The 25,985-nt window shown below is 37.1% G+C and overlaps 1 protein-coding gene across 1 annotated transcript in view; it reads left to right on the forward strand.

Moving 5' to 3' along the window:
• LOC140515231 (connector enhancer of kinase suppressor of ras 2-like) overlaps positions 1-25,985 on the forward strand; it is a 570,766-nt gene that overhangs the window by 304,364 nt on the left and 240,417 nt on the right. Inside the window, exon 7 of the mRNA XM_072625828.1 lies at positions 14,662-14,730. Coding sequence (XP_072481929.1) covers positions 14,662-14,730 — 69 coding nt within the window. The remainder of the gene's footprint in view (positions 1-14,661; positions 14,731-25,985) is intronic.

Below are 25,985 nucleotides of genomic sequence, written 5' to 3' on the forward strand. Positions count from 1 at the left end.
TAACTTTCTGAGAGTACGACTTTGATTATACCTCTCTCCTAGTTTGGGAATCTTCAGTGGTTCTCTATTACATAATATTCTTATATTGCCCTTCGCAATCCTCCACAATCCATATTCACTCCGCCCTTCTGGCCTCATCTCCCAGTATTCCCTCGAAGTTTGGTTTATGTATTATTTCTTAGGCACATGCCACCCTTTTCCATCTCTGTGCCTTTGTATCTTTCTCTGTTACTGGAACATCCTTCTCCTTGTCTCCATCTGCTCAGATTCTTCAGGGTCCTTCATTAAGTCTAGAAATGATCTTGTCTTCCTTTGAACTCTTAAAGTCCTTCCTCCTTCTCTTAAGGCACTTGCCGTGGATGGCTTTGGCTTGGGAATAACTTACATCTCTGGATTACTTGGTAGCTCACAGAGTGCTTTCCTCACAATAACCTATGGGATAGATGGTGCAAGTCTTATCATCTCTCTCTTATCCCTTATTATTCCTAGATTCTCCCTTATTCCTTATCGTCCCTATCGCTCATCCCACACGAGTAGACTGAGCCTCAGAGAGGATACTCCCTTGTCATTCAGTCATGTCTGAGTCTTTGTGAACCATAGCACACCAATGCTGTCTGTGGCATTTTCTTGGCAAAGATACTGGAGTAGTTTGCCATTTCCTTCTTCAGTGGATTAAGGCAAACAGAGGTGAAGTGACTTGTCCAAAGTCACACAGCTAGTAAGTGTCTGAGACCAAATTTGAATTCAGGTCTTTCTGCCTCCAGGCCCAGTGTTGTAGCCACTTCACTGCCCTTTAGGCTGGTAATTAGCAAAGCTAGAACTTGAATTCACATCTCTTGACTAGAAATCGGATGCTTTTTTCCATTATACCTTAACTACTTTGCTAGGTAATCAATTCTTTGAGAGTTGGTGCTATATTTCTTCATCTTTCTCTGTATCTCTTGAAGTGTCTATCACAGTGCCTTGAAGATAGAGTGTGCTGGTCTGGAGTCAGGAGAGGCCTAAATCTGAGTCCCTTAGGAAGTCACATGATTTGGGGAACCTTAGCTTCCCTAAAGTGAGGCTTCTTGTGGTCTAATATTCATCTCACATGTATGATATAAGGGTGTATGTGCTCAAAGATACTAAACTGCTTTCTTTGATATTACAAAAGAATACATGTAAGGTTTGCCTCCAATTCCAAATATTAGACATTCTTGAAGTTGGATGGTATGAAAAAGGAAGGGAAAATCTGTTTGGGGGGGGCTAGTTTAGCTCCTTCTGAGCAGAACTTGCATGCCTCACCTTGTTTAGTAAAGCTGACTCTCAAGTAGTATTGTATCTCAGTGGTAAGTAATAACTAGCACTGGATAATCTACTCTTCTAAGGGATGGCTAAGGCTTATGGCTCCTCCTCATCTCTTGGCCCTAAAACCACACTAGGCCTGGATCAACCTTAGCTCCTCTGAGGTTGGAAAGAACCCAGGGGGAGGCTTATTTATTTGAGTGGTAGCATTGCTTTGCAGAGGCTGTGCTAGCTAAACAGCCAAAAACACTGAGCTGTCTTTTCATTCTTGTATAAGTTTGTGAGTTGCCAGAAAGAAGGAAACTAAGTCCTCTTGGGTCATTTGCTTATCTCTTTGTCAGTGTGTAGGAGCATTTTGGTTTTTTCCAAGTTTCTAGATTTGTTGTCTGGAAGCACAAAGACCCATTTCATCCAGAAATAACCCCAGTTACTAGCTTGTGCATATTTTGTGCTTATTATTTATAATTTCACAGGAGTAGAAAATGGCCCTGAACTCCAAATGTACGTGTAGTTTTGACATAAACATCACTGTCCTCAAAAGATGGAAAGAACATTAATTTGGTGAGGAAATTACCTTTGATTATTAGCTGAATGGATGTTCAGTTCACAAATGTAAATGTAGGTACTAATGGGAGTTCTGCTATAGCTAGACAGGTTGGATTGTTATCATTAGAGATCAATATGTATTTTGTTTGTATTGTTCCTTTGCACTATGAATCAGATACAGAATATTATACTGTGTAAAAAAAAAGGCTAGCATGTGGTTGATTTTTACAGAAATTCTTGGAATCCAGGTTAAAATCAAAGATAATTAAATACTGAAAGAAGGACTAGAGACCTTTCAGCTATATTTGAGCAAAATCTCTCCAGGCATTACATTAGCACAGCCTATTAATGTAATATATATGCTAAATATTTAAGTTGGACTTTTGAAATTAAAAAAAAAACTTATAACCTGACCAGTACCAAATTTAATGAGAACATCTTATTTGTAAAATTAGGAGAGGCACTTAATTATTTGGGCATTCTGGGCAGAAGTTTTTAAGTCCCTACCTGGTCCAAAGTGTTTTTTTTCCCTTGTTCTGTTTTATTGGATAAGAAAAAGTGAGTTTGAAAATATACCCTTGACTAAATATTCTTTCAATGAACTCCCCTTAATGCCTAAGAGGAAAAGAGTGCTGAGAAAGTTCTGCAATAGTATTTTTGTTTTCTCTTGGTTTCTGGCAAAGGACAGAAAAGGAAATTGGTTCTTGATAGAAAAAGAACATAGGATTTAGGATTTGAGAGCTGAAAGGGACCTTAGAGATTATTTGCTCTCACTGTTAATTAATTTAGGGCACAGGCCACTTATTGACTACATTTTCAAGTTTTCCTGATATTAATAAAGGAATACGTTCTTTTTTAAAGTATAAAATTCTGATATAAAAAAACCCAGTTAAGAAATTTACAATTACATAAAGATGTCAATTGCAGTGTCCATAGGATGATTTGCTAAATCAAAATATTAATATGGATAACTACCATTAGAGCACAAGCAAGATTCACCAGAAAATTTCAAAGATTTGTTTAGATTTTCTCTATAAGATGCTTTTACTTACAGAAAGTGAACTTATACTGGAAGCTCTCGTGATTTTTTTTGATGGGAAGACATTTTTCTAATAGTAACTGATTAAATTAGATTTTCTTTTACTTTCATTTTTTTCTTCTAGCGAAATGTCTTGATGCTCAGCTAACACACACTCTCTGTATGTATGCTTGTATATCCATATATAAAAAATATCAGCAATATCTGCCATCCTAATACTCCAGAATAAGGAAATTGGAAATATGTGTATTTGTGTGTACAATATCAAACCTGTTGAAATAAAGCGCCCTCTTTTTAGTGGCCTCCATTTTCCCCAGTTTGGAAGGATGTAATCCAGAGACTGTGAGGAGCAATGGTCAATGATAAGAATGCAGAGAGAATGTGAGCCTCTGTGCACCTACGTTGGGCAGTTCCTCAACAATGAGTTGATGTACCTTTTTGTACACTTAGACTCTAGGCATCCTTAATGGTAGCAAATTAGTGTATTATTTGGAGGCTTTAATTTAATCAAATAGACTTACTAATTCAGTGTTTTACATAAAAGCAGTCGAAGAAATATTGAGTCTTGAGAATTTTTCCCCCTATGGCGGCTAATTTATTTTCTAAGTGTTTGTAAATGAGTTTTCTAATTTTGTATTCCTTTCCTCCAGATGTGGGAGCAGGAAGCAAAGCTGCATCTGTATGCACATGTGTGAACATTACGAGAAATTTTCTTGCAAATAGATTGTCACAGTCAGATATTATCACGCTTGGTTTGGGTAGAATATGTTTCTGATTTGCTTCCAGTGTTGAAATCTGATAATGTTTGAAGGTTCTAGGTTATCAGCAAAGGCTGGTGTTGGGGAAAATCTGTATTGGGGAAGAAAGTATGATCACCAGGATGATAACAAATCCTTGAGGTATGAATTCTATTGAAGTAAGGAAGGTTAATAATTAGGTATCAGCTATCCCCCTGACCATCTGCTTGCATCAAAAAGCTTAACATTGTGCAGTTTTAGAAGAGTTTAAGTTCAAATTTGGAAATTAGGTAATAAATTTCACAGATTGATGTTGTTTATTTGTCATAGTAAAAAAAATATTGTTCTATGAAGAGTGAGATTGAGGATGGGAAGGTGGTAGGATAGGAGAACAGTTCATCTACTGAGAGCACTTAGGCTTATAGATTTTGAGTTGGAAGTAACTTTAGGGGCAGATGGAGTTTTGATGGGTGAGTACTAGTGAGCAGGTACAGCCTAGCTCCCCATGAGAGCCCATTGACAAAAGTACTAGAAAATATAAAGGAACAAATTCTGATCCAGAAAGCCAATAAAAAAGTTGCAATAGGTCATTTTCTACCCAGGGCAACTTGGGATGACAGAGACAGTAGTCTGCAGATACTGGGGACAGGGTCTAGCCAAAAGCATGCTGTACCCAGGGAATGAAAAAGGGCTGAGATTGGGCAGCAGGGCAGAAATCACTGGAGCAGAAAGAGATTCCAGAGGATCCTTGAACTAGTAGAGAATTGCCAGTATCAAAAATGAAATAAAAAAATTTGAATTCACAATGAATGAAAAAGAAATAAAAGCAATTATTAGGAGCTATTTCACCTATTATATACCAATAAAACTGACAATATGAATGAAATAGATATTTACAAAAATATAGATTGTCCAAATTAACAAAATATAGAGTACTTAAATAACCCTATCTTAGAAAAAGAAATTGAACAAGACACAAATTAACTCCCAATGGAAAAAAAGCAGGATAAGATGGATTTACCAGTGAATTCTATCAAGCATTTAAAAAACAGTTAATTCTAATACTATATTAATTGTTTTTAAAAATAAATAAAGAATGGGTCCTATCAAATTCCTTCTGTGGTACATATATGGTCTTGATACCTAAACCACTGGGAGTCAAAACAGAGAAAAAACTATAGACCAGTATCTGTAATGAATATTGATGCAAAAAATTTGAATAAAATAATAGCAAGAAGAATATGGCATTATCACAGCAATCATACATTATGACCAGGCTATATATGCTAAGAGTACAGGGCTGGTTCAATATTATGAAAATTATAAACATAATTATATGTTATTAACAAAGTAAGAAATATCATGTAAGGGGTTCAATAGATAAAAAAAAAGTTTCTGATATTATATATTACCCATTCTTGTTTTAAACCCTAGAAAACATAGGACTTAGCAGAGTTTTCCTTAAAATGATAAGTAGTATTTATCTCAAATGAAAAGCCAGCGTTTATCTATAATGGGAACAAGGTAGAAGCTATTCTAATAGCATTAGGGATAAAGTAAGGATGTTGATTATCACCAATACTATTCACTATTATGCTAGAGTAACAATGTTGTGCAATACTTTCACTATAGCAAAAAGACAAGAAAAAGAAATTGAAGGAATAGGCATAAGCAAACAGGAAAGAAAAATCACCATTTGCAATCCATATGATGATTACCTTAGAGAACTCTAGAGAGACAATGAAAAAACTAATCAAAGCAATTAATGACTTCAGCAAAGTTGCAGGATATAAAATAAACCCTCAAATCATCAGCATTTCTATTATATTAACAATAAAGTCCAACAGGAAGAGTTTTAAAAGAGAAATTTCATTTAAAATAACTATAGACAATATAAAATACTTGGGAGTCTGCCTGCCAAGACACAGAGTGGAACTATACGAACACAAATACAAAATACTCCTTGCACAAATAAAGGCAGATCTTAATAATTTGAGAAATATTCATTGCTCATGGGTAGACTGAGCCAATATGATAAAAATGACAATGCTACCTAATCATACCAATCAAACTACCAAAGAAATCAAAGAAAAAGGAAAATTATCCATATATACAAAAATATTTAGAGCAGAACTTTCTGTGATGGCAAAGAATTGTTAGCTGAGAGGGGTTCCCATTAAATGGGAGAATGGCTAACCAAGTTATGGTATATGGAAGTCATGGAATACTATTGTGCTTTAAGAAATGATGAAGGGGATGGTTTCAGATAAACCTGGGAAGACTCATAAGAATAATGTCAAGTGAAATGAACAGAACAAGGATAATGATTAAACAGTAACATAACAAGAATATAAGAAAATCTGTGAAAGGCTTGGGAACTCTGATCAACATAATGACCATAATTCCAAAGGACTGATGATGAAACATGCTATCTATCTCTAGACAGAAAGCTGATAGACTCATAGTTTCTTTTCTTTCTTTTTTTGTACATGGCTAGTATTATAATTTGTTTTGTTTGACTTTACATATTTGTAGCAGGTTTTATTTTTCTTACCTTTTCAGTGGATGGAAGAAGAGGAGGTGAAAGGGAGAAAATGCAAAACTAAAAAGAAAATTTAATTTAAAATATTTTTTAAAAAAGAAGAAAGGAAATAACCTTAATGATCATATCATCTAACCCTCTCATTTTCCAGATAGGGAAACTGGGGCTCACTGGTTAAGGAATTTGACCAAGGTCTCACAAGTATTAAATAGTAAAACTGGGATTTGAACTCAGGTCTTCTGAACCTAAACCTAGCACTCCTAAGTCTGAGCAATAGTGCAGATTTATATTCTGGGTTCTGAACATCCTGTTTTTGAAAGGGCTCCTCTGTTAATTCTTTGTGAGTCATTTTCCATCTCTGGATTTCAATTTATTTCTCTGCAAAATGAGTCTGGACCAGATGAATCTCTAAGTTTCCTTCTAATTTGGATAATGATCCTATTTAGAATTGATAGTTTCCCTCTAGATAGTTTAGAATATTTAGATCATTCTTCCTGTGGTTTCCTTCCCTTGATTTTCTGAGAACTTGGCAAAGGTAATCAGTTCCAAATTTCATTGAAGGTCATTTTATTTTCTAGTTTCGTTAATGGATGACAAAAAGTCTTCCTATGCTTTAATTTCCCTTTCTTTTTCTAAAGTGCTTTTTTTCTCAGATTTTGAATTTGGGTGGTTAATTTATGAAATTTTGTCCATATTTTTCTCAAGATGTTGCCTTGTAAAGAGTAGGAAGCAATTTTCATATCACTTGGTTTCTGATGAGCATCACACAGTTCAAATGCTTAGCCAAACCATCTCATTTTTAGCCAAACGATTTTGGTAGATGAATTGACTGTACGTTCTCTTGAAGATTCAGAAACTAATCTTATAATGAGCTATGGAAGAATAAATTGTGTTGTATTTTAATACTAAATCCTCATTAATGTTTTGCTACAAGAGAAATATTATATTAATAGCAAAGGGAAAACAGCTCTCTTTTAAAAAGTACATCAATTTTTTAATAAGAGGATTTGTCAGTTAACCAAATGAAAACCATAAATCTTTCACAAGCTAATCTCCTCCAATCTTCAAATCGTGCAGCTAATACAAGGAAACAGAAAACCACATAAGACTTCTTTCCCTGGTAAAAGTGTGGAATGAAATAAAAAAGCTTCAAAGTGGTGTGTGTGTGTGTGTGTGTGTGTGTGTGTGTGTGTGTGTGTGTGTGTTTTCTGGCATGGCTACAATTGATTCCTTTTCCCTTCTCAAGGAGAACTGACCTCATAGCTAGTTTTTAATTTAAAGTGATGATAAATAATTTAGTGTGAGACAAGTCAAAGGAAGGGACTCATTGTTTATGGTTGAGGTCAGGTGAAGTGTGAACTCTCAGGAATTGAAAATAGCCCATTCCTTTCTTGACTCCACCTGTATCTAACTATCACTTCTACCTCCTTAATAAAGTATGTACTGGAAAGACAACATCAAAAAAGCAGGATGGAGTAGTGGTAAGAACACTTCATTTGGAGTTAGGTGTAGGCAGTAATCTTAGCTCTTTCAGTGCATAGCTGTTCATTTCAGTGTGATCCACTAAAACGATACATGGCATTGTTGGAAGGAGGCCATAGAAATCACCTAGTTTAACTCCTCTGTCCTATCTTGTAGATTAAAAAAACAAACTTTGAAGAAAAGTCACTTGTTCAGAGTCACAGTAAAGCAATAAAATCAGAATTTGAACATAGAACCCATTTATAGAAGGTCTTAAATGCCAGAATACACTAGGATCTGGAATTTATGTCTTAATTCAGTGGGCATTAGGGAACTACAGATGATTTTCGAGGAGAGGAATAATATGATTGGAGTAATAGGTTTTAATGGTTACTCAAATGAGTAGGACGCATGGGAGGGGATTCCTAAGATCCCTCTTCTGTCAAATGGGAGTAATATCTGTACCATCCACCTCACAGTGATATCGTCAGCAATGTTATTTGTAAATTGTGAAGTATTCTGTAAAGATGTCCTATTAATAGTACCCATTATTAGAGAGTTTTCTGCCAACACCTATGCTGTTATGCCACCAACTCATGCCCAATGGAAAAGATTGGAGAGAACAGGGAAAGCAATTAGAGAACCCCCTGGAAAACCCTCTGCAGTTTTTAGTCTGGAAAAAAACCCTAGATTGGAAAAGAGGTGGTGGTGGTGGTTTTTCTTGAAGAAAGTTCTTTGGTTATAATTTGCACTAAGCACCCCAGGAACAATTGTCTGTATCAAAAGCATTGGCTGAAGCCAAAGTCCCATGGCCTCATCCCATCTGAGTGACCAGTTAGCTTAGGAGTGAAGGAGTGAGCCAAACAGGGAGTGTACTGTAGGAATCACTGAGCTAAGCCTTTCCTCTTGAGCTATTGCCAAATAAACTCACATTTGATTTTGCTTCTCTAGTTGCTGTTTTGGATTCTTTCTGTTTCTAGTTAAGTAGTTAGTTGTTACCATGGCCTTTTAGTATCCTTGATAGGAAAGTTAAAGTTATCATTTTCAAATTAGAGAGTCAATTCTCAGTAGTTAAAACCTGTCTCTTTACATTTTAAGGGATATATTTTTAGTGTCATTAAAAAAACAGTCGTAATTGGAGCTTCCTGTGGAGAAACTAGAAAATGTAGCAGATCTCTAGGAGTTCAAAGCTCATATATAATTGAGTTTAAGCTTTTATTACACTTATAGATTAGAAATTCCTCAGCTAGACTGTCAGGTCCTTGAAGTGAGAGATTTTATTTATCTTTGCATTTCTCTCAGTCTGTTCCAATGACTTGTAAATAATTGGTGCATAATAAATACTTAGTGACTTGGACAAGGCAGGGCTTTGCTGTCTAGGTCAGGCCAAATATCCACAAAGGAAAAAATTCGCAAATTTCTGCCTTAAGGTCCTTTCACATTTCTCTTGAGACATCGTTGTTGCTTTAAGCAGCTCTGCTTAGATTAAAGCCATTGGTACCCATACGTAAAGGAGAAAAGTTTGGAATTTCCAGAAGGATGTTTGAATTTCACACATGTTGCTCTATACATCAGGAAACCAGAATAAATATTTTCATGTCTTAGAACTTGTCATCGAGGTCATAAGGCCTTCCCTCAACTAATAACTGTCCTTCAAAATAAAGTTACCACAGAGAATGCTGATGGAGGAATTTGTGACCATCGAAGTCCTACTCCCATTGTGGAAATGCCTCAGGGTTCTAGAAGACCTTGGTGGTAGGGCAAAAGTTTTGGCAGATCATATCAAGCTGGAAAGACTGGACATGCAGTCTTTATGGCAGATACTTTGTCTAAGGACCTCACCTAGCAGATTGGTCACAAAGTGATGGATTTTTTACTCACAGGAACTATCTAAGAGCATATGAAGTCATAGAATTGCAGTCTGCATCAGTGAAGGGAATTTGCCTCATTGATGAAATCACATATCCATGAATTATTGAAGTGCTGTAAATAGCTAATTTTACTACATAAAATATGTGTCATAGTGACACAAAATGTGAAATCGCTTTTTGCAACATACCAAGTTAGCTGCCTCTTGTTCATGGCTGACAGTGGAGTAGGTAGGTTTTGCTTCTCTTTCTCACCCTGCATCTACTGATAGCTGAATTTTCTTTGGACTAATCTTTGTCAGATTAAAAAATTGCAGATACTCTAGTAAATATTAAGTCTTTAACTTCTTAGTGCAAGTAAGTTTCTTGGGGATAAGAGAGCCCAAGCATCATGGCAACACTAGGAGAATGGATTAGGGAAAGGGCATGGCTGAATTATCCAGCGGATGCAGAAGGCATCTATAAATACCTAACTGACCATCCCTGCCATTCCATCTCAGCCATTTGCATCTTTTAACCATATGCTTTTAACCAGAGGCTGGTCTCCAGCCTCTTATGAAAACAGAAGCACCATTCCATCATAACAGTCTCCTATTGCTTAAGTGAAGAGAAAGAGAGTCATTCCATCAAGTTTCCTGCCTTGGGGGAAGGAGACTAGCATTATTCCTTCTGTTCCCAGTTCTTGCTCCCTTACCTGAATTGCCCAAGGTTCTGAAAGGACTCCACTCTGAGGTCATAACTCCACTGACATTGAAAATCTTTCCGAAATTTTGCCCTAATGATTAACAAATTCCCCTCTGGTCATACTCTATCCATCCCAGTGATTCTGAATTCCATTGGTCATCATTCAAACACTATTCCCTATCTTCCTCTGCCTAATTCTTATTGTCATTCACTTCAGTTTTCACTATGGCCTTCCCCAAAATTACCCACCCACTCATTCCACTATGCCCTCTGGAATGCCTATTTTATAGGCAACAGCCTTGCTTTCATCTTAAATCTCTTCCTTTCCCACTCCTTCCATCTTTTGGCTCTCACTGAGACTTGGCTCCCTCTTGATGTCACAACCTCCCTGGCTACCCCTTCTAGCACTGGCTGTATTTTTACTCATTCCTGCTCAACTCAGTGGTCAAAATGAAGGAATTGGGGAAACTCCTTGCTTCTCCTTGCTGCTTCCAAGTTCTTCCCTTACCACCATCATTCAGTAACCTCCTTTGAGGTTCCAATGAGGTTTACTCAATCAGTATCAACCACTCAATTAAAATTCTGGTAGCTGTTGTTTACAGACCTCCAGGACATTTCTCTTCCTTCTTCAAAGAATTCAGTATCTAGCTCACAATCTTTTCCTTCTCCCCATCTCCTACCCTCATACTAGGGGATTTCAACATATATATATTGATACTCCCTCAAATATCCCCAACCTCCTACTTCCTCAGCTTCCTCATAGTTATACCTTTGATATTACCTTCACCAACAAGTGTACCATTTCCATGTACATGAGCTCTAAAATTCCCTTATCTGATCACAATGTATTGGAATTCCATCTCTCTCTCTCTCTCTCTCTCTCTCTCTCTCTCTCTCTCTCATTACCTAATTTGACCTTGGTACATCATACGTTACTCTCTATCTTTCTGTTCCCCTCACCCCTTTCACATAATGTAGAAAGAACCCTTTTCTCCCATATTAAGAAAATGATTCACCTGTAAGCAGGGTGTTGCCAGATTCTGTCCACAAGGCCCCCTGTCTGCTTCTTCACCCACACCTCCACCATATTTCCACTCTTCACCACTGTGTCCTTGTGGACATTTAGAAAGAAGTTTCTTATTGGCCATTCTTTTGTCACCCTGGTGCTGTTGCTCTCCTTGACTGCTGCATTTATTTACTCTTCTTGCATATCTGTTTGGAAGGGGGGGGGAATTTGAGAAGCAAATAATCTCCTCAGTTCTAGTTTTCTTTCTAAATATGTTTCAAACTCTTCCTTATTGTTGAAAGTCCATCTTTTCTTCATGTATGGTTAAGCTCTGTTTTGCAGGGTAAGAGACCCTGGGCTGCATCCTAAGTTCCATTGCTCTAGAAGCACATTATTCTCTTCCCTTCCATATTTTCTAGTAGTAGAGAACAGTCTTGTGTTATCCAAATGTATTTTCCTTTGTGTTTGCAAGTCTTTTTCTTAATTGTTTGTGGAACTTTTTGTTTCTGAATTGAATTGTTAAATTTGACCACTATCTTTCTTAGAGTTTGGAGCCTCGGATTTTACTTTGTTTTGTTTTTATTTGTTTTTTGAGGAAATCTTTGAATTCTTTCCATTGGACTTTCATTTTCTGTGTTCAGAAGTTCTGGGTAGTTCTATTATTTCCTTTATTATGATATTAAGGTTTTTTATCTTGTCATGTCCTTCTTGGAGACCTGTGATCTTGAGGATGTCTCTGTGAAGCTCATCTTTGAGATCAGGATGTTTTCTTTGCATAGTCAGCATAATTTCTTTTTTGGCTTCTCTTCTAGATTATCTTTCACTTCTTTGTATTTGCATTCTCAGTCTATTCTCTGCTCTCTCTTTTGTTTCTTTAGCAAAGCTGTCCATTGTAGATTCCAGTTTCTTTTTCTGTCCATTATTTTTGCAGTTCAAGCCATAACTTCTTCTCTCATGATTCTCATTTCTCCTTTGAACCATTTGGGAACAGCATGCTGTCATTTCATTCTCTTCTCAAATTGAATAGGGTCTTTGAGTTTTCTTCTTCCTGAAATCTTTGGTAATTTCATTCTTTCTCCTCTTTTATTTTCCCTTTCACTCACTTTCCAACTCTGTCCTCTCTGATTATGGTTTCTTTGGGGGCCAGATATCAAAGCATCTCAGTCTCTTTCTACATTGAACAACTCACAGTTCACCAGCCTAGGTCTCTGCCCCAAGAGACTTTGGGTGATCAAAAATGGGGCCAGCTAGGTGCTGTGTTCTTTTCCTCAAGTTTTCTGCACAGTTCATCCCTCTTCCCTCCTCATACATGCAGTGACCTGTCCTGGTAGCCTGTCCCACTCCCTCTGTTTCTTTGTTCTTTGACCTAGCACCAGATGTTTAGAGCTTTGTTTTAATCCTGTGTCATGTCCTTGGGTCTGCTGGTAGTGTAGGAAGTAGAGAGATAATGAGTGAGTTCAGGGTTGGTCAGCATCCATTCATGGGTTTTGACAGGTGTTTTGAACAGGTGTTTTGAACAGGAGTTTTTTAACCTTCTTTTGGATTCCAGATGTATTAGATCATGTAGACAGTTGAAATTGCTTTATCTTTGTCATATAACTTCTGTTTTGGAGAGATTTGAGAAGTTGTGGGAAACAGAAAAATGTCTAATCCTCCATCTTCTTGCTTATGTGACTCAAAAGTTGGTAAAATTGTCTTTCATTGCTTAATCATTTACAGTTATAAAAATATTGCCATCAGAGTGCCTATGAAGCCTAAATGCTTCTCAGAAAAGAAAATCAGAAGCAAAGAGAACCAAAAAAGAGGAGGCAGAGGATGCCTAATATGAACTTAAGATAGTGTGCTAGTAGAAAACCATGGCCTATAAGTCCAAAGGCCTGAGTTCTAATCCCAGAGCATGATTTCTTCCTCCTTCTGAGCTACTTTCTGCAACTATAAAGTGAGGGGTTCCTAGACTAAATGATCCTGTCTGTATTTTCCAACTGCCCCAATATTCTGTGATTTTTAAGTTCCAATATTTCTAGAGGAAGACCCTCATACTTAAGGCTTTCTGTACCTGTGTTAAGGTCAATGCCATCCATAATAGATTTCATACAGACACACACACATACACAGTACCTGTCTTTTGGTAAATCATATGCTTAAAGAATGTCTACTCCAAGTCCATTCTCCTTTAAACTTGTTTCCTTCCTCTCACCAACATCTTCATCCCAAAACAAAGCAAGAAAATTAGTGTAATTGATCATGGAATCATATGTGTAGAGCTAGAAAGGACCTCAGAGCTCAACCTGCTCCTTTTACACTTTTATGAACTAGATACATGATTTTAATATAGAGACCCTGTGACATTTATTTTAGATACTCAGAAATGTTGTTGTTGTTGTTTTTTACTTCCTAATTCGCAGCTATGTTCTCAGTAGGCAAGCTTTTCAGGCAGGTGAGTTCTGTATTTATTTTCAAGTCGGTCTATGGGAAAAATGAATGTAATGACTAAAAATCACTAAGTTTCCAAAGTATTCATATTCTAGCTCAGTGCTTCCCAATCTAAATTGTGCATCAGACCACTAAAATATTTAAATTCTTTACCATGAACCACTGTGCCCTCTGCAGCCTCAGCATGGTGGCTTTCCCAGCTCAATGAGAATAGCTTTTTATATATCAGGTTCCTCCCAATTTCTATGGAAGAAGGTGTTCATCTCTTTAGCACATATAGTTTCTAATGTGTTCATTTTGAATACCTTCCTTCTTGAGGCTGGGAAACCTAGTCCCTAGTCCCCTGATTGTTTTTCAGTCATTTTAGTCCCCCATTTCGGAGTGTTCTTGGTCAAGATACTGGAGTGGTATGCCATTTCCTTCTCCAGTTCATTTTATAGATGAAGAAACTGAGGCAAAAAAGGCTAAGTGACTTGCTCAGGGTCACATAGCTAGTAAATGTCTGAGGCTGATTTGAACTCATGAAGATGAGTCTTCTTGATTCCAGGCCCAGCACTCTATACACTGAGCTACCTAGTTATCGTAGCCCCTGTGGTACATTTGTGTAAGTTTGAGTCTTAACTCTTAGTTTGATTTTTATTTTGAATGTATGATATATAACCTATAATGTATGATGTGTCAGTATTGGTACAATCTGGTTAAATGTGCTTTTTTTCTTTTTTAAATTAGTCATATTAATGCCTTCTCTTTTTATAACACAGACATTTTCTTTATAGTTTCCCCTACCCCAGTAGAACTCTCGTTGGAAAAAGTTAAAAAATGAGTAAGCAAAACTAACACAGCAGTGACTACATCTGACAAAATATGTGACATTTGGCGACCGTGGTTTCCTACTTCTCTGTGATTTATTTATATTTATATCCTTTACATTATTATTGTCCTTGATGCAAATGTTATCCTCGTTGATGCTGACACTTTTTCAACATTTAGAATCATGCTAGGATTCTTTTTGATGGCTCTCCAACCTTCTTGTTTAACATGCTTCCTCTTTTGTTTTTTAGTCCAATGTTGACCAGTGCAAGCAAATTGATCCTGGGGATGAAGTGATCCAAGTTAATGATCAGACTGTGGTAAGTAGATTGAGTTTTACACATTGTCCACTGTGGAAGGAATTTATATATATATATATATATATATATATATATATATATATATATATATATATATATATATATATATATATATATATATATATATATATATATATATATATATATATATATATATATATATATATATATATATATATATGACAGAGGAAACAGACTCTAGAGCTGGAAAGGACCCTAGTCCAATCCACTCATTTTATGCATGAGGAAACTGAGGCCCAAAGGTCATTAATGCCTAAGGTCATTAAAGTAGTGAGTAGAAGAGTGGGACTTTGAATTCATTTTGTCAAATTGTTCCAGAATACTAAAGAATAGGAGGATCCCCCCCGCCCCAAATTGGTTTATGTACTTACCATACTGTTCAGGATGCAGAGTGCCGAGACTCTTCTGGTTTGAGGAGCTTAGGACACTAAGACAAGCTCTTAGCCTGGATCATGAACTCAAAAGACCACAGTTAGGCAAGCAGAAAAAGTCATCTGTCAGGACTGTTCTAAGATGCCAATTTGAATCATAGCCAGAACAGAGATGGGTCTAGTTAACCCAGACTGATAATAAGGCAGACTCAGAAACCAGGCATAAAAACAGGCACAGGGACAGTCTGACTTGCTGGTGAACTCTTTTAAGTTTTTACTCTATAATCATGAAAAGATTACTTAATTGAAACTTGGTACACCAGGTTGAGGGAGGAGGATTGCAAGAGTTTAGCAAGCTAAAGCAAATGACTTTGGATTTCAACATTCCAATTTGTGTACCTTTTTTCCTCCAATGGAAAAAAAACTACCTATTTGTAAAGCCATACAAACACTCCATCATTCATTCAACAAGTGTTGAGTAAGCAAAAAATGCTTATTAAATACCAAATACATATTAATACTTAACTTTGAGCTAGTCATGGTGCTAAGGCATTGTAGAAAGCCTTTGGCCTACTTATCCATTTCCTTAGCATTCTACCTCATTGACCCTTCGTTCCCACCTTCCTGCCACATCCCACCCCCACAATACTCCAAGTGCTCTGGGTAGAAGGGAAGAGAGAACTATTGGGTCCTCTCCCATTCCCTTGATGTTTGGGGCAATGCTCTTAATCTTCACAACAACATAGTAGGGGCAATTAAAATGATCATTCTGCCTTCTGCTGCATTCAAGGACTTAATTGAACTTGTTTCCACAGTTCATATTTACTCTTTTCAATCTGGGATTGCTCCTCGAAGTTAGGAATGGGATAGTGAGTAACTTGGTAAGGATTCTTCAGAACTCATTAGCTACAACATAAAACAAGAAAAATTGAGAGCTTCTAGGAGATTCTAACTTTTTAGAGACATGAGCCACATATTTTCACAATCTTCCATTTTGTCTTTCCTGCTTTTGTTTCTTTTAAAACTGTTCAGCCAAATCAATAAAACAGCCTGGTTCACTAAAGTTCAGAAACTCATTAATTCCACTTTCAAATAAGATGCCATAAATGGGAAATGAAAATTTTAAGGACCAACTCTCTAAGGAGTTCACTCCATTCCATCAGGTTAGCCTCCATCTAAGACTAACAATAAAAATACCAACAAGTTCATTGCCACAACATTGAGAAAAGATGACAGAAAGCACGGTTCTCGGGTGATATTTATCGGTGTGGGATATCACAGATTATCAAGATGAAATCAATTATTCATGACATAGACCAAACCTCTGTGTTCCTTTTACTGAAAATGTAAATACCTCACATGAAACATCTAGCTTTAAAGGAAAAAAACCCAAGTGTATCTGTCTAGCCATGAGCAGCTGTCTTAAAAGCCCAGGGAGTTAAGTGATAGGGAAGGAAACTGGTCATGATGAACAACTAATTCAAAAGGCAAAAGATCAATCATTTTTCCAAACATGCATACAGGTGCACAGCTAGGGAGATTCTCTGGGATGGAAACTCTGCAAATGTGTCTGGAGGTGAAGTTGCCATGCTATGATCTTGTAATCCAATGCTGCTCTCTACCATGGAATAATCCACGCTGAGAAATCAAGTCCTGATGCCTTGAATACAATTCTTTGGCATAACAGAACTTATGCTCTGACAAAGTACAGGGTGAATACAGAGAAAGATCTCTGAGCAAAGGCTAAATTATTAAGAGATGCTGATGCCTATGGCTCAGTTTGGAGAGGCAGTTTGAAGGACAACAGAAAAATAGCTATTGCTGCTGCTTTAATGTCTTCTCCCCCACCATCCAAAGTGTGTTCTCCAAAAAAGTGGCCTGGAAAACAACCCCTTTTTCAACCCATAGAGTAGAAAGGCTTCTATTTCACAATATTTCCTCTTATTGTTTCATTGAATTGTCTCATTACTAGTCCTTATTGTCTCTTAAAGTGTCTGGTTGTTGGTGACTTTTAATACACAGATTTGTCAGTTCAATAAAGGAGAAAGAAAACCTCTGCCTTCCTAGTAATGACAAAGAGCTTGCATTCACATGAGAGTGTTGCCATCAATTTCAGATGTTGCATCCTCAAGTATGTTTGGATTTGGCATGAGCCACAGTTTTATAGGAGCCACACTTTTAGAGACCTCTCTTGATTGTGTGTTGGGCAACCTGGATACAAACATCCTTGCCATAATTTCCTGTATGATTGATCAATGGACCTTTCTTTCTCACTATAAATTTATCTTTCTAAGTTCACTAAGTTCAATTTTTGTTCTACTCTTGACAGGAAGGAAACGAGAATTTATTGTCCATGTATTATGTTCCAGGAACTGTATTTAAGTGTTTTACAAACATTATCTCATTTGATCCACATAACAACTCTGGAGCATTTGTACTATTACCCCCATTTTATAGATGAGGAAGCTGAGGCAGATAGAGGTTAAGTGATTTGGCCAGAGTTACCCAGCAGTTGTGAGGCCAGATTTCAACTCAGGTCTTTCTGACTCCTTGTCACTGTGCCCCTTAGCAGCCTTGAAACCATCTAGTCACATTTGGAAATTTTTTTGCATGACTGCACATGTATAACGTGCATCAAATTGCCTTCTTTCTCAGTGGGGGTGGGGGTCATGGAGGGAGGAAAACAATTTGGAACTCAATTTTTTTTTAAAAAGCTGCAGTTTTTTTATATGTGATTAGGGAAAAATATCAGTATTTGAAAAAATAAAAAAGGAACAAGCCTGGAAAAAAAATTCAGTCAGTTAAGTCAATAAACCTTTATTAAGTGTTTACTATGTGCCAGTCACTGTACTGAGCACTTGGGATACAAATGAAGTAAAAGAGAATCCCTGCTCTCAAGGAGGACAGAGACTAGTCCATGAGCTAGACGTGAGCTGATTTTGTTTTATAAAGGCCGTACTAGAGCCATTTGCTTCAGATTTGTAATATGTTGCTTTCCTCTTAAATATCACTGAATTGATGGTTTTCAAGATATATTTTTAATGGACAAAAATTAATAGATTCAATTTCTAACTGATCCTATATACCATAGCAAGGTTAATTTTCCTAAAATACTACATTAGAATCAAATATCCTTCTCACATTTAATAAAACTCATTAGATCCATGTTGCTTGTGGAATAAAATCCACATTCTTTAGCCTGATATTCAAGGCCCATTACAATCTGACTCCACCTGAATCTTCAGCATTTCACCACCAAGAGCCTCCACTGTTGCTAGGTTGTATTTGCTGTCCCTCAAGCATGTTAGGAGAATTCAAAGTTCCCCAGCCTTTGTTCATACAGGTTCCTTTGCTTTAGGGTGCTATTTTATTTCCTTTCTGCTCATCTAAATCTTACTCTGCTTTCATCATCATCATCATCATCATCATCATCATCATCATCATCATCGTCATCATCATCATCATCATCATCATCATCATCCACAATATTTTTGTAGACTCAAAGGCAGCAGGGTACAGTTGAAAAAGACTTTAGCGTTCAAGGGCCTAGGTTCAAATCTCAGTTCTGCCACTTTTTACCTGTATGACCTGGGCCAGATTACTTAACTTCCTTTTCTCATCTAAAAAATGAAGGGATTCGACTAGATAATCTCAGAGGTCTTTTCCAGTTCTAGATATTTTATTCTTCCTAGCATCCCACTTTGTGCCCTATCTCCTCTGTAACTAGAACATGGGACCTTTTGGATCACTTGCGCACAGTCTTCTGGTACTTACTGTCTAGAACCTAGACGTAATCTAGGATCATCCTTTTGCTACTTACCATCCACTCTCTTTTGTTATTGTATTTGGGGGTATCTTTCCTGGGTCCTTACCTGGTTTCTAATCTCCTTGTTGTCAGGGCCCAGGTCTTATACATCTCTGTATCCCCCATAGTTCATAGGAGAGTGTCCTGCATAGAGATGCTTAGTAAATGTTTGTCACTTGATTTGTCAGTGTCAGATTTTTATAAAGAACCTTAATATAAAGCAAGAGATAAAAGGAGTTAGAAGATCAGAGGCTCACAGACCTTTTTCTTTCATTTACCAAGTGCATGGCTTTAGGTAAATCAGGTAACCAATTCCCTCTTCCCTATTATCTCATCTCTGCAATGGGGAAAGTGTGTGTGTACACATCTACATCTGTTTCTCTATCTACCTACACACACACATATAGACATCTATCTTTTAGTCTTGTGAGAATCAAATGAGACAGATAATGGATGTGAAAGCACTCTGAAAAAAATGGAAAAGGCTTTATGCTTCATATGTAAAGTATTATTGTGGAAAATAGAAAATTTCTTTGGTTGAAATGATCTTTGCTATTCAAAGCACTTGATCCATGGCAGGGGAGGGGGGAGGAATTGTAGCTGTGGGTATATGGTGCCATAAAATTGTAGTCGTTCTTTTCTATCCGTTTAACTCACCCAACTTTTCACAAAATAGCTATATTGTCATAGAATTACACGGGGCTGAAATACAAAGCCTCAATTCAAGATGTTGCCTTAGCTGTTGTGGAGAATAGCCACATGAATATTCTAAAGCTTCCATGTTGAATTCTATTTTAAATTTTTTTTCCATTGAAATCTAACTAGTGGTTACCTTTACTGAAAGCTAAGAAACAAAAACTCTAGGGGAAGGGGAAATTGTTTCTCTGTCAAGGCAAGTAATATTGTAAAGGCAGAATTTGTAGTTGGGTAATTTCCCTACTGTGTAGATAGCATATCAAATCCTGTTTTCCATTCCTTTCAATTGAATGAGTGAGAATGTTAATCTGTGCACCTTCCTAGCGGACAATAATAAATATAGGAACCAATTCCAATGAAAGGAATTGAAATGTTTTAGTGAAATCATATGTAGAAGGAACCCTGGGTATAGCATATTAAATAGATAAATATTTGAAGACCACCTGTGATACCAAGCTTGCCACAGACAACTATGATTCTCCCTGAATATCCCATTTTATAACATCCCCAAATTAGCTGTATTGTGGAATTAAAGATAAATGTTTTATGAAATCTGCATATTGCTTTGGAAATCAAACTGCTCCTGAATTAGCTGATTAACAGTGCTGCACCCACAAAAATTAGAAAGGAGAACAGGATTGGGCCATTTGGCTCATGCTTTCAACCTAAGGTATTTCTCCAGGATTGGTTGTTGTCCTTCATTCTTGAAGAGGACCAAAATGACATCACTGTGATAAAGTCAAATTTCAATGTGTCTGACTGTGGCTGATCAGACCAATACAAGCTCGGAATGTTGCTCTACCATAGGTTGGGCACAAATACTCCATGTGAACATTTGGAATGGATACTCCAAATGTGTGCATTCTGTGTTTCCTTTGAGCTATTTCCATTCTGCTTTGCTCATAGAGAGGAGCACCTTCTCTGATGTGGGCACACAATGTTGAGCAGCCTGTGCCAGGGCCTCCAGTGTTACATAATCAATTCCAAAGTTCTTGAGAGAGCCCTTGAGAGTGTCCTTGTATAACTTCTTCTGACCACCATGTGATCGCCTGCCCCATGTGAGTTCTCCATAAAATAGTCTTTTAGGCGAGCATATGGGTTGACCTGAAGCAAAGGAACATCTTCTAGTAAGCAAATTCCAAAACCATTGAACAATGTGGCAACATTCTCTTCTGTATCCAATCTCTTTCTCTGTGCTTTTGGAAAGTTGTTTCATTTACTACTTCTTTACTCTTATACATATTTTTCTATTTTGTTATACTACTCCTTGTTAGCTCCCATGCAAATTTTATACTTATTTTTGCTTCTTGTCATTATTTAGCTAATGTGATTTTTTTCTTATTTCTCCCATGATTTTTAAACATAACTTTGGTTTGGTGCCCTTAATATTGTTTCTTTAGCACCATCTTGTTCTCTTGACCAATTTTCCCATATACCTTCTTCCCGTGAAATGCTTTGAGTGAGTTACAGTTTGTCAAAATGTGCTTTCTCAAGAATTTTTTCCTACACGATTTTTTTCTTGGAATTAACTTAAATGTTTGTTGCTCCAATTTAAGCTCACTTCCCCATAATTTCCTCTCAGTGAAGACGGAGAAGTACTGATTGCAACTGTTCTTTGACATGTCTTTATTTACTGACAGAATATTGAGCCTCAACCTTCTCTTCAGCTAAAAATTGCCTGACTCTTGTAAACTTTTGTTTAAAGATCTAACATCCAACACAATTGTGCTTCTACGGATCTTAGACTGCCCAAAGTCTCCTTTACCTTTGTTTCTCCTTCTTCTTCCTTTTCCTCCCCTTTATCCCTTATGACTCAAACATTGATTGAACAGATATTCTGCATGTAGTACTGTGGTTGGCTGTTCATTACATTTGCTTCTTAAATATTTTACTGGTAGATATCATGGTGTAGGGGATACAGAGTTGGCTCTCAGAAAGTTTTAAGTTCAAACTTACCTCTGATATACGCTAATTCTGTGCAAAATGTGTATATGGTCACATATATACATATATATGTAAAATACATATAGGCAAGTCACTTAATCTCTCCATGCTCCAAGTAAAGTTTTAATATTATAAATTATGGAGGAATTACCAGTCTGTGTCACTGAAGGGAACTTCCATTCACTGGTTCTCTCCTTACTGTTAAAACCACAGGTCCAGGGCAAAAAAAAAGAAAGAAAGAAAAACAAGGCAACATTTTTACATATTCAGAATTCTGGTAAAAATGCTATAGACTGGTTTTAGACCAAACTCATCATTATCCAAATGAGCCTCTCTCTGTTATACTAAAATATAAACTCCACAATTCTCATTCAAGGGTTAACTCTTACAAAATGTTTGTTAACTTTTTAATGTTGCAATCCTTGCTTGAAACTATGTTGGCTCAAAGTGTTGGGTTTTCATTTTTGCTATATACTTTACTGAGGTCAATTACTGAGTTCATCAACTTCCTTGTCTGCGAATCTGGCCACAATAATTGTGATAGTTGCACAGGGTTTTGAAAAGTTAACCAAGACACCTGTGGTTTAGGCCTTAATTTCTATTGTTTTGCCAGTAGTCTGAATTCCGAAAACCCTTTTAGAATTGTACTTGATGACAATCACAAACATAATGGGGCATGAAATAATTCTTGCCCTTCACTGCTGTTCTGAAACCTTGAAACCCAAAGAGATTTTGTTGTTGCTTAAAGGTTGTTTTCTCATACTCTGGGCAGTCATTCCAGTGCTAACATTATTCACTGAAACCAAAACCACAGTTTGTGAAATTACTAACTAGTTACTGCTAAAGGAGAAGCCTAATCAAGGTGGGAGGAGAAAAGTCTTCCTCACTTAATCTCCCTCAAGAAAGAAAAAATGTTGTTCATTGGCTCTCTGATTACTGATTTAAAATAAGGCAGCAAATAGAGACACATGCTCACCAAAAATGTCACCACTGCCTTCGTGGAAATCCAGAGAAAAGTTCTGATGGAAGGGAAATTCCTTCTATATGCTAAGGTCCTCCAGGTGCTCTTATTTGCAGGTGAAATTATGCTTATTACATCAAGTCTATCTACACTGAAGAGCCTCCTCAATGAGACCCATAATCACTCAAGAATTTGATCTAGCTACCCATGCAAGAATAAAGAGGCAGACAAAAAATTCCTGTTGTCTAACTCTGGATTACAACATGCAGTTAGATGGACAACACATAGAGCTCTTTTTTATTGACATGTATGTCATACACTTTTTTAATGAATCCAAGCATCACCCTGAAACATAGACCCATCCTTTTTTAAAGAATATTCTTCTAAGTACTTAAATCCACATACACACATGCAAACATTTGTCATTATTTGGTTGTTTTTCAGTTGTGTTCTACTCTTTGTGACCCCCACATATATACATACATACATGCATACCTACACACACACACACATTTTCTTTCCCTATCCCATCTACTGAGCCTGAGACCTTTCATTCTAGATCTGATTCTCACCAACAAGGAAAAATTGGTTGCTATTGCTGAAATGATGGGAGCCTTGTGGCAAAGTGCCTCTAAAGGTAGTGGGCTGGTAGCCTCTCATTGAAGTTCTTTAAGGAAAGGCTGACTGATCACTTGTTTTTAGGATTTTGTAGGGAAGATTCTTCTAGTTTGTACTAGATCAGCTCTGAGGTCCCTTCCAGGTCTGAGATTCTATGAAATACTGATATCAACTAGAAGAAAGCCCAGGACAGGTTTACCACCTTTTATTGTTAACTGTACAAATCTTCTCCATTAGTATACATAATTGTGAGTTGAATGGTTGTCCAGTTCTATGTACAGACTTACTAATAATGTATTACTAATTATACATATTACTAATTTTCAGCCCAAGGAACCATATTCAAGAATTAATATGAAAGTATATTCTTTATAATTTCATGTTATGATTTCAGAAAACTTAAAAAATATTTTTTTCTTCCTAAAAACAAATGGAAAATCCAGCAAATAACTGCTTGATGGACTTTGCTTTAGATTGGAGAAATGTCACCTGCATTATTGTATGTGGGTCTACCACCTGTCAGTGTACCTTTGGAAGCTTTTCTAAGTCTTCCAGAAGCGCAGTTTTCAATGGCCCCAAACAACAACTTTTTGAATAGCACTCAACTGACTAGAAGGAATGAAGCTTCTAAAACTCCCTACCTTTCTTCTAATATGTGACTTAATTGGTGGAAGATTTGGTCCAACATGTTTTATTTGGGAGTTCTCATTCCTAATTTGTTCAGGACTGTCAACACAAGATTATATTCGAGGGAAAATGTCTCCTTTGTGGAAAAATAAACCAAAATTATTACAATGGGGACATAACAGAGCAGTGAAAGTGTACCATTCTGTCCCCCCTCCCCAATGGAATACTACAGTCATTATGTTCACTTAATGATTATGATGATTATTGTAAGAAAATTTGGACCGAGAAAAATATAGCAATCAAATTTAAGCATCTACCAGAATGCTAGCACAAATGAGGTTTGAGAAGGAAGATAAAACGAAGTATAAGGTATGACCTTTGCCCTCACAGAGCTCAACACAGTGAGGTAGAAAATCACAATTGTATTATCTGTCTTCTAGTAGGAGAAAGAAGGAATCTGTAAAAATTCAGGAGTAAGACGATAAGCGCATAATCTAGGGTCATGGCAGTGGGAATGGATGGTAAGGGATACTTTGAAGGGAGAATGACAAAACTTGGTGCTTCAATGCAGATTAGTCAAAGATGTCCTCTAAAGTATCCACCCTGGGGGACTAAAAGAATAAAGTGCTAGTGATCATTAGGGAAGGGCAACTGTGGGGTAAGGGAAGTTGATGAATTTAATTTAGGTACCTTGAGCTTATTAAAGTGATTACGACCAACAAATCCATCAGCAAACAGTTGTTTAGCAGTTACAACCTGCCAGGTACTATGCTAAATATCTGTGCTAAGAGGGATACAGAAAAAAGCAAAACATTTCTTCCCATTAAAGAGTTCAAATTCTAATGGCAGAGACAAGAGGTAAATAATGATACATACAAAGTCTCTTCAGAGTAGATGGAAGATAATGTCTGATGGGAAGGCACTAGCAGCTGAGGAGACAAGGAAAGGAGGAGGTGGGATCTGAGTCAAGTCTTGAAGGAAGTCAGGGAAAGTAAGAGGCAGAGGTGAGGAGGTAGATCATGATTCAAAGGCTTTCTTAATGGCCTTGGCATTTTAACAGGGTTGAGGTGTTAATGTTCCCTTGTAGGGATAAAATGTTGGCCATATCTAATTGATCATAATCGCATTGTTCTAACTAAAGAACAAGGCCTCAGGGGAATGGGACCCATGGGACACAGTACAGTTGGAGTTGATGGTATAGAGCAAGTTGAAAGGATAGTGCTACTTTGCGACTCCAGTGGAGGAAGCTCTGAAGATAACCAGAAGAATGAGAACACAGAGAGCAGAAAATGGGGCCATTAGGAACAGAAGTAGCCCAGGGCAGTGAAGACCAACTTGACCTGCCTTGCATGCTCCATCCAGGATCTAGAGCTATATGGGACCTCAGAGGCCATAGCTCTCATTTTTTGGAGGAGGTAGATGAGGTTCAGGGAGGGGAAAGGACTTGCCCTGGATCACACAGGTGGTAAGTGGTAGAGACAGGAATTGAAACATGGGGTGCTCTGATACCAGGGACAGCATGGATGAGTGAAACAGCATGTGGACCTAAACATGATGTTGTCAACCTGAAAATATTTCCTTTTGTTCATCTTTACCATCATATATCCACTTGCTCAGTGAAAACTCAGGCTTGAAGGATGTGTCACTGCAGACATGGATGGAAATCTTTAAACAGAACCTTAGCTGTCGGCTTGAGAACAGTTGAATGTTCCATGGTGCACATATATATATATATATATATATATATATCTAATAAACCTGTCTGTTTATTATTCAGCTAGAGATACACTGAACTTTTCCAAAGTAGCACTCAGTCCAGGCCATCTGGTACCAAATTCCCACTGAATGCTCCCCAACTGCCAACATGGAGCAGTGTAACTGAGCATAAGTGAGCAAAGGGAGAGAAGGCAAAGTGACTACCAAAGTTGACTTACCCCTCTCATTGGGAATAGGCTATCTCAAGGTTAAAGACTCACTCTTCTAAATAGTGGGGTCCCCCCTTGGTAAATACCAGCATAATCAACATAAGCGGATTTAGGAAACGCTCAGTTGGTATTCTTAAGTTGTCAGGGAGCATTTAGAATATAGCATTATACCCAAATTTTTAAAAGATCAATATGTCATAAATCAACCAGGATTTGTATATTTTTAATTACAGAATTATTTCACAGAAAATGGCCTTTTAGTATTAATAGTGTACCCATTAATATGA

The sequence above is a fragment of the Notamacropus eugenii genome, chromosome X, assembly GCF_028372415.1.
Source record: "Notamacropus eugenii isolate mMacEug1 chromosome X, mMacEug1.pri_v2, whole genome shotgun sequence".
Taxonomy (NCBI): domain Eukaryota; kingdom Metazoa; phylum Chordata; class Mammalia; order Diprotodontia; family Macropodidae; genus Notamacropus; species Notamacropus eugenii.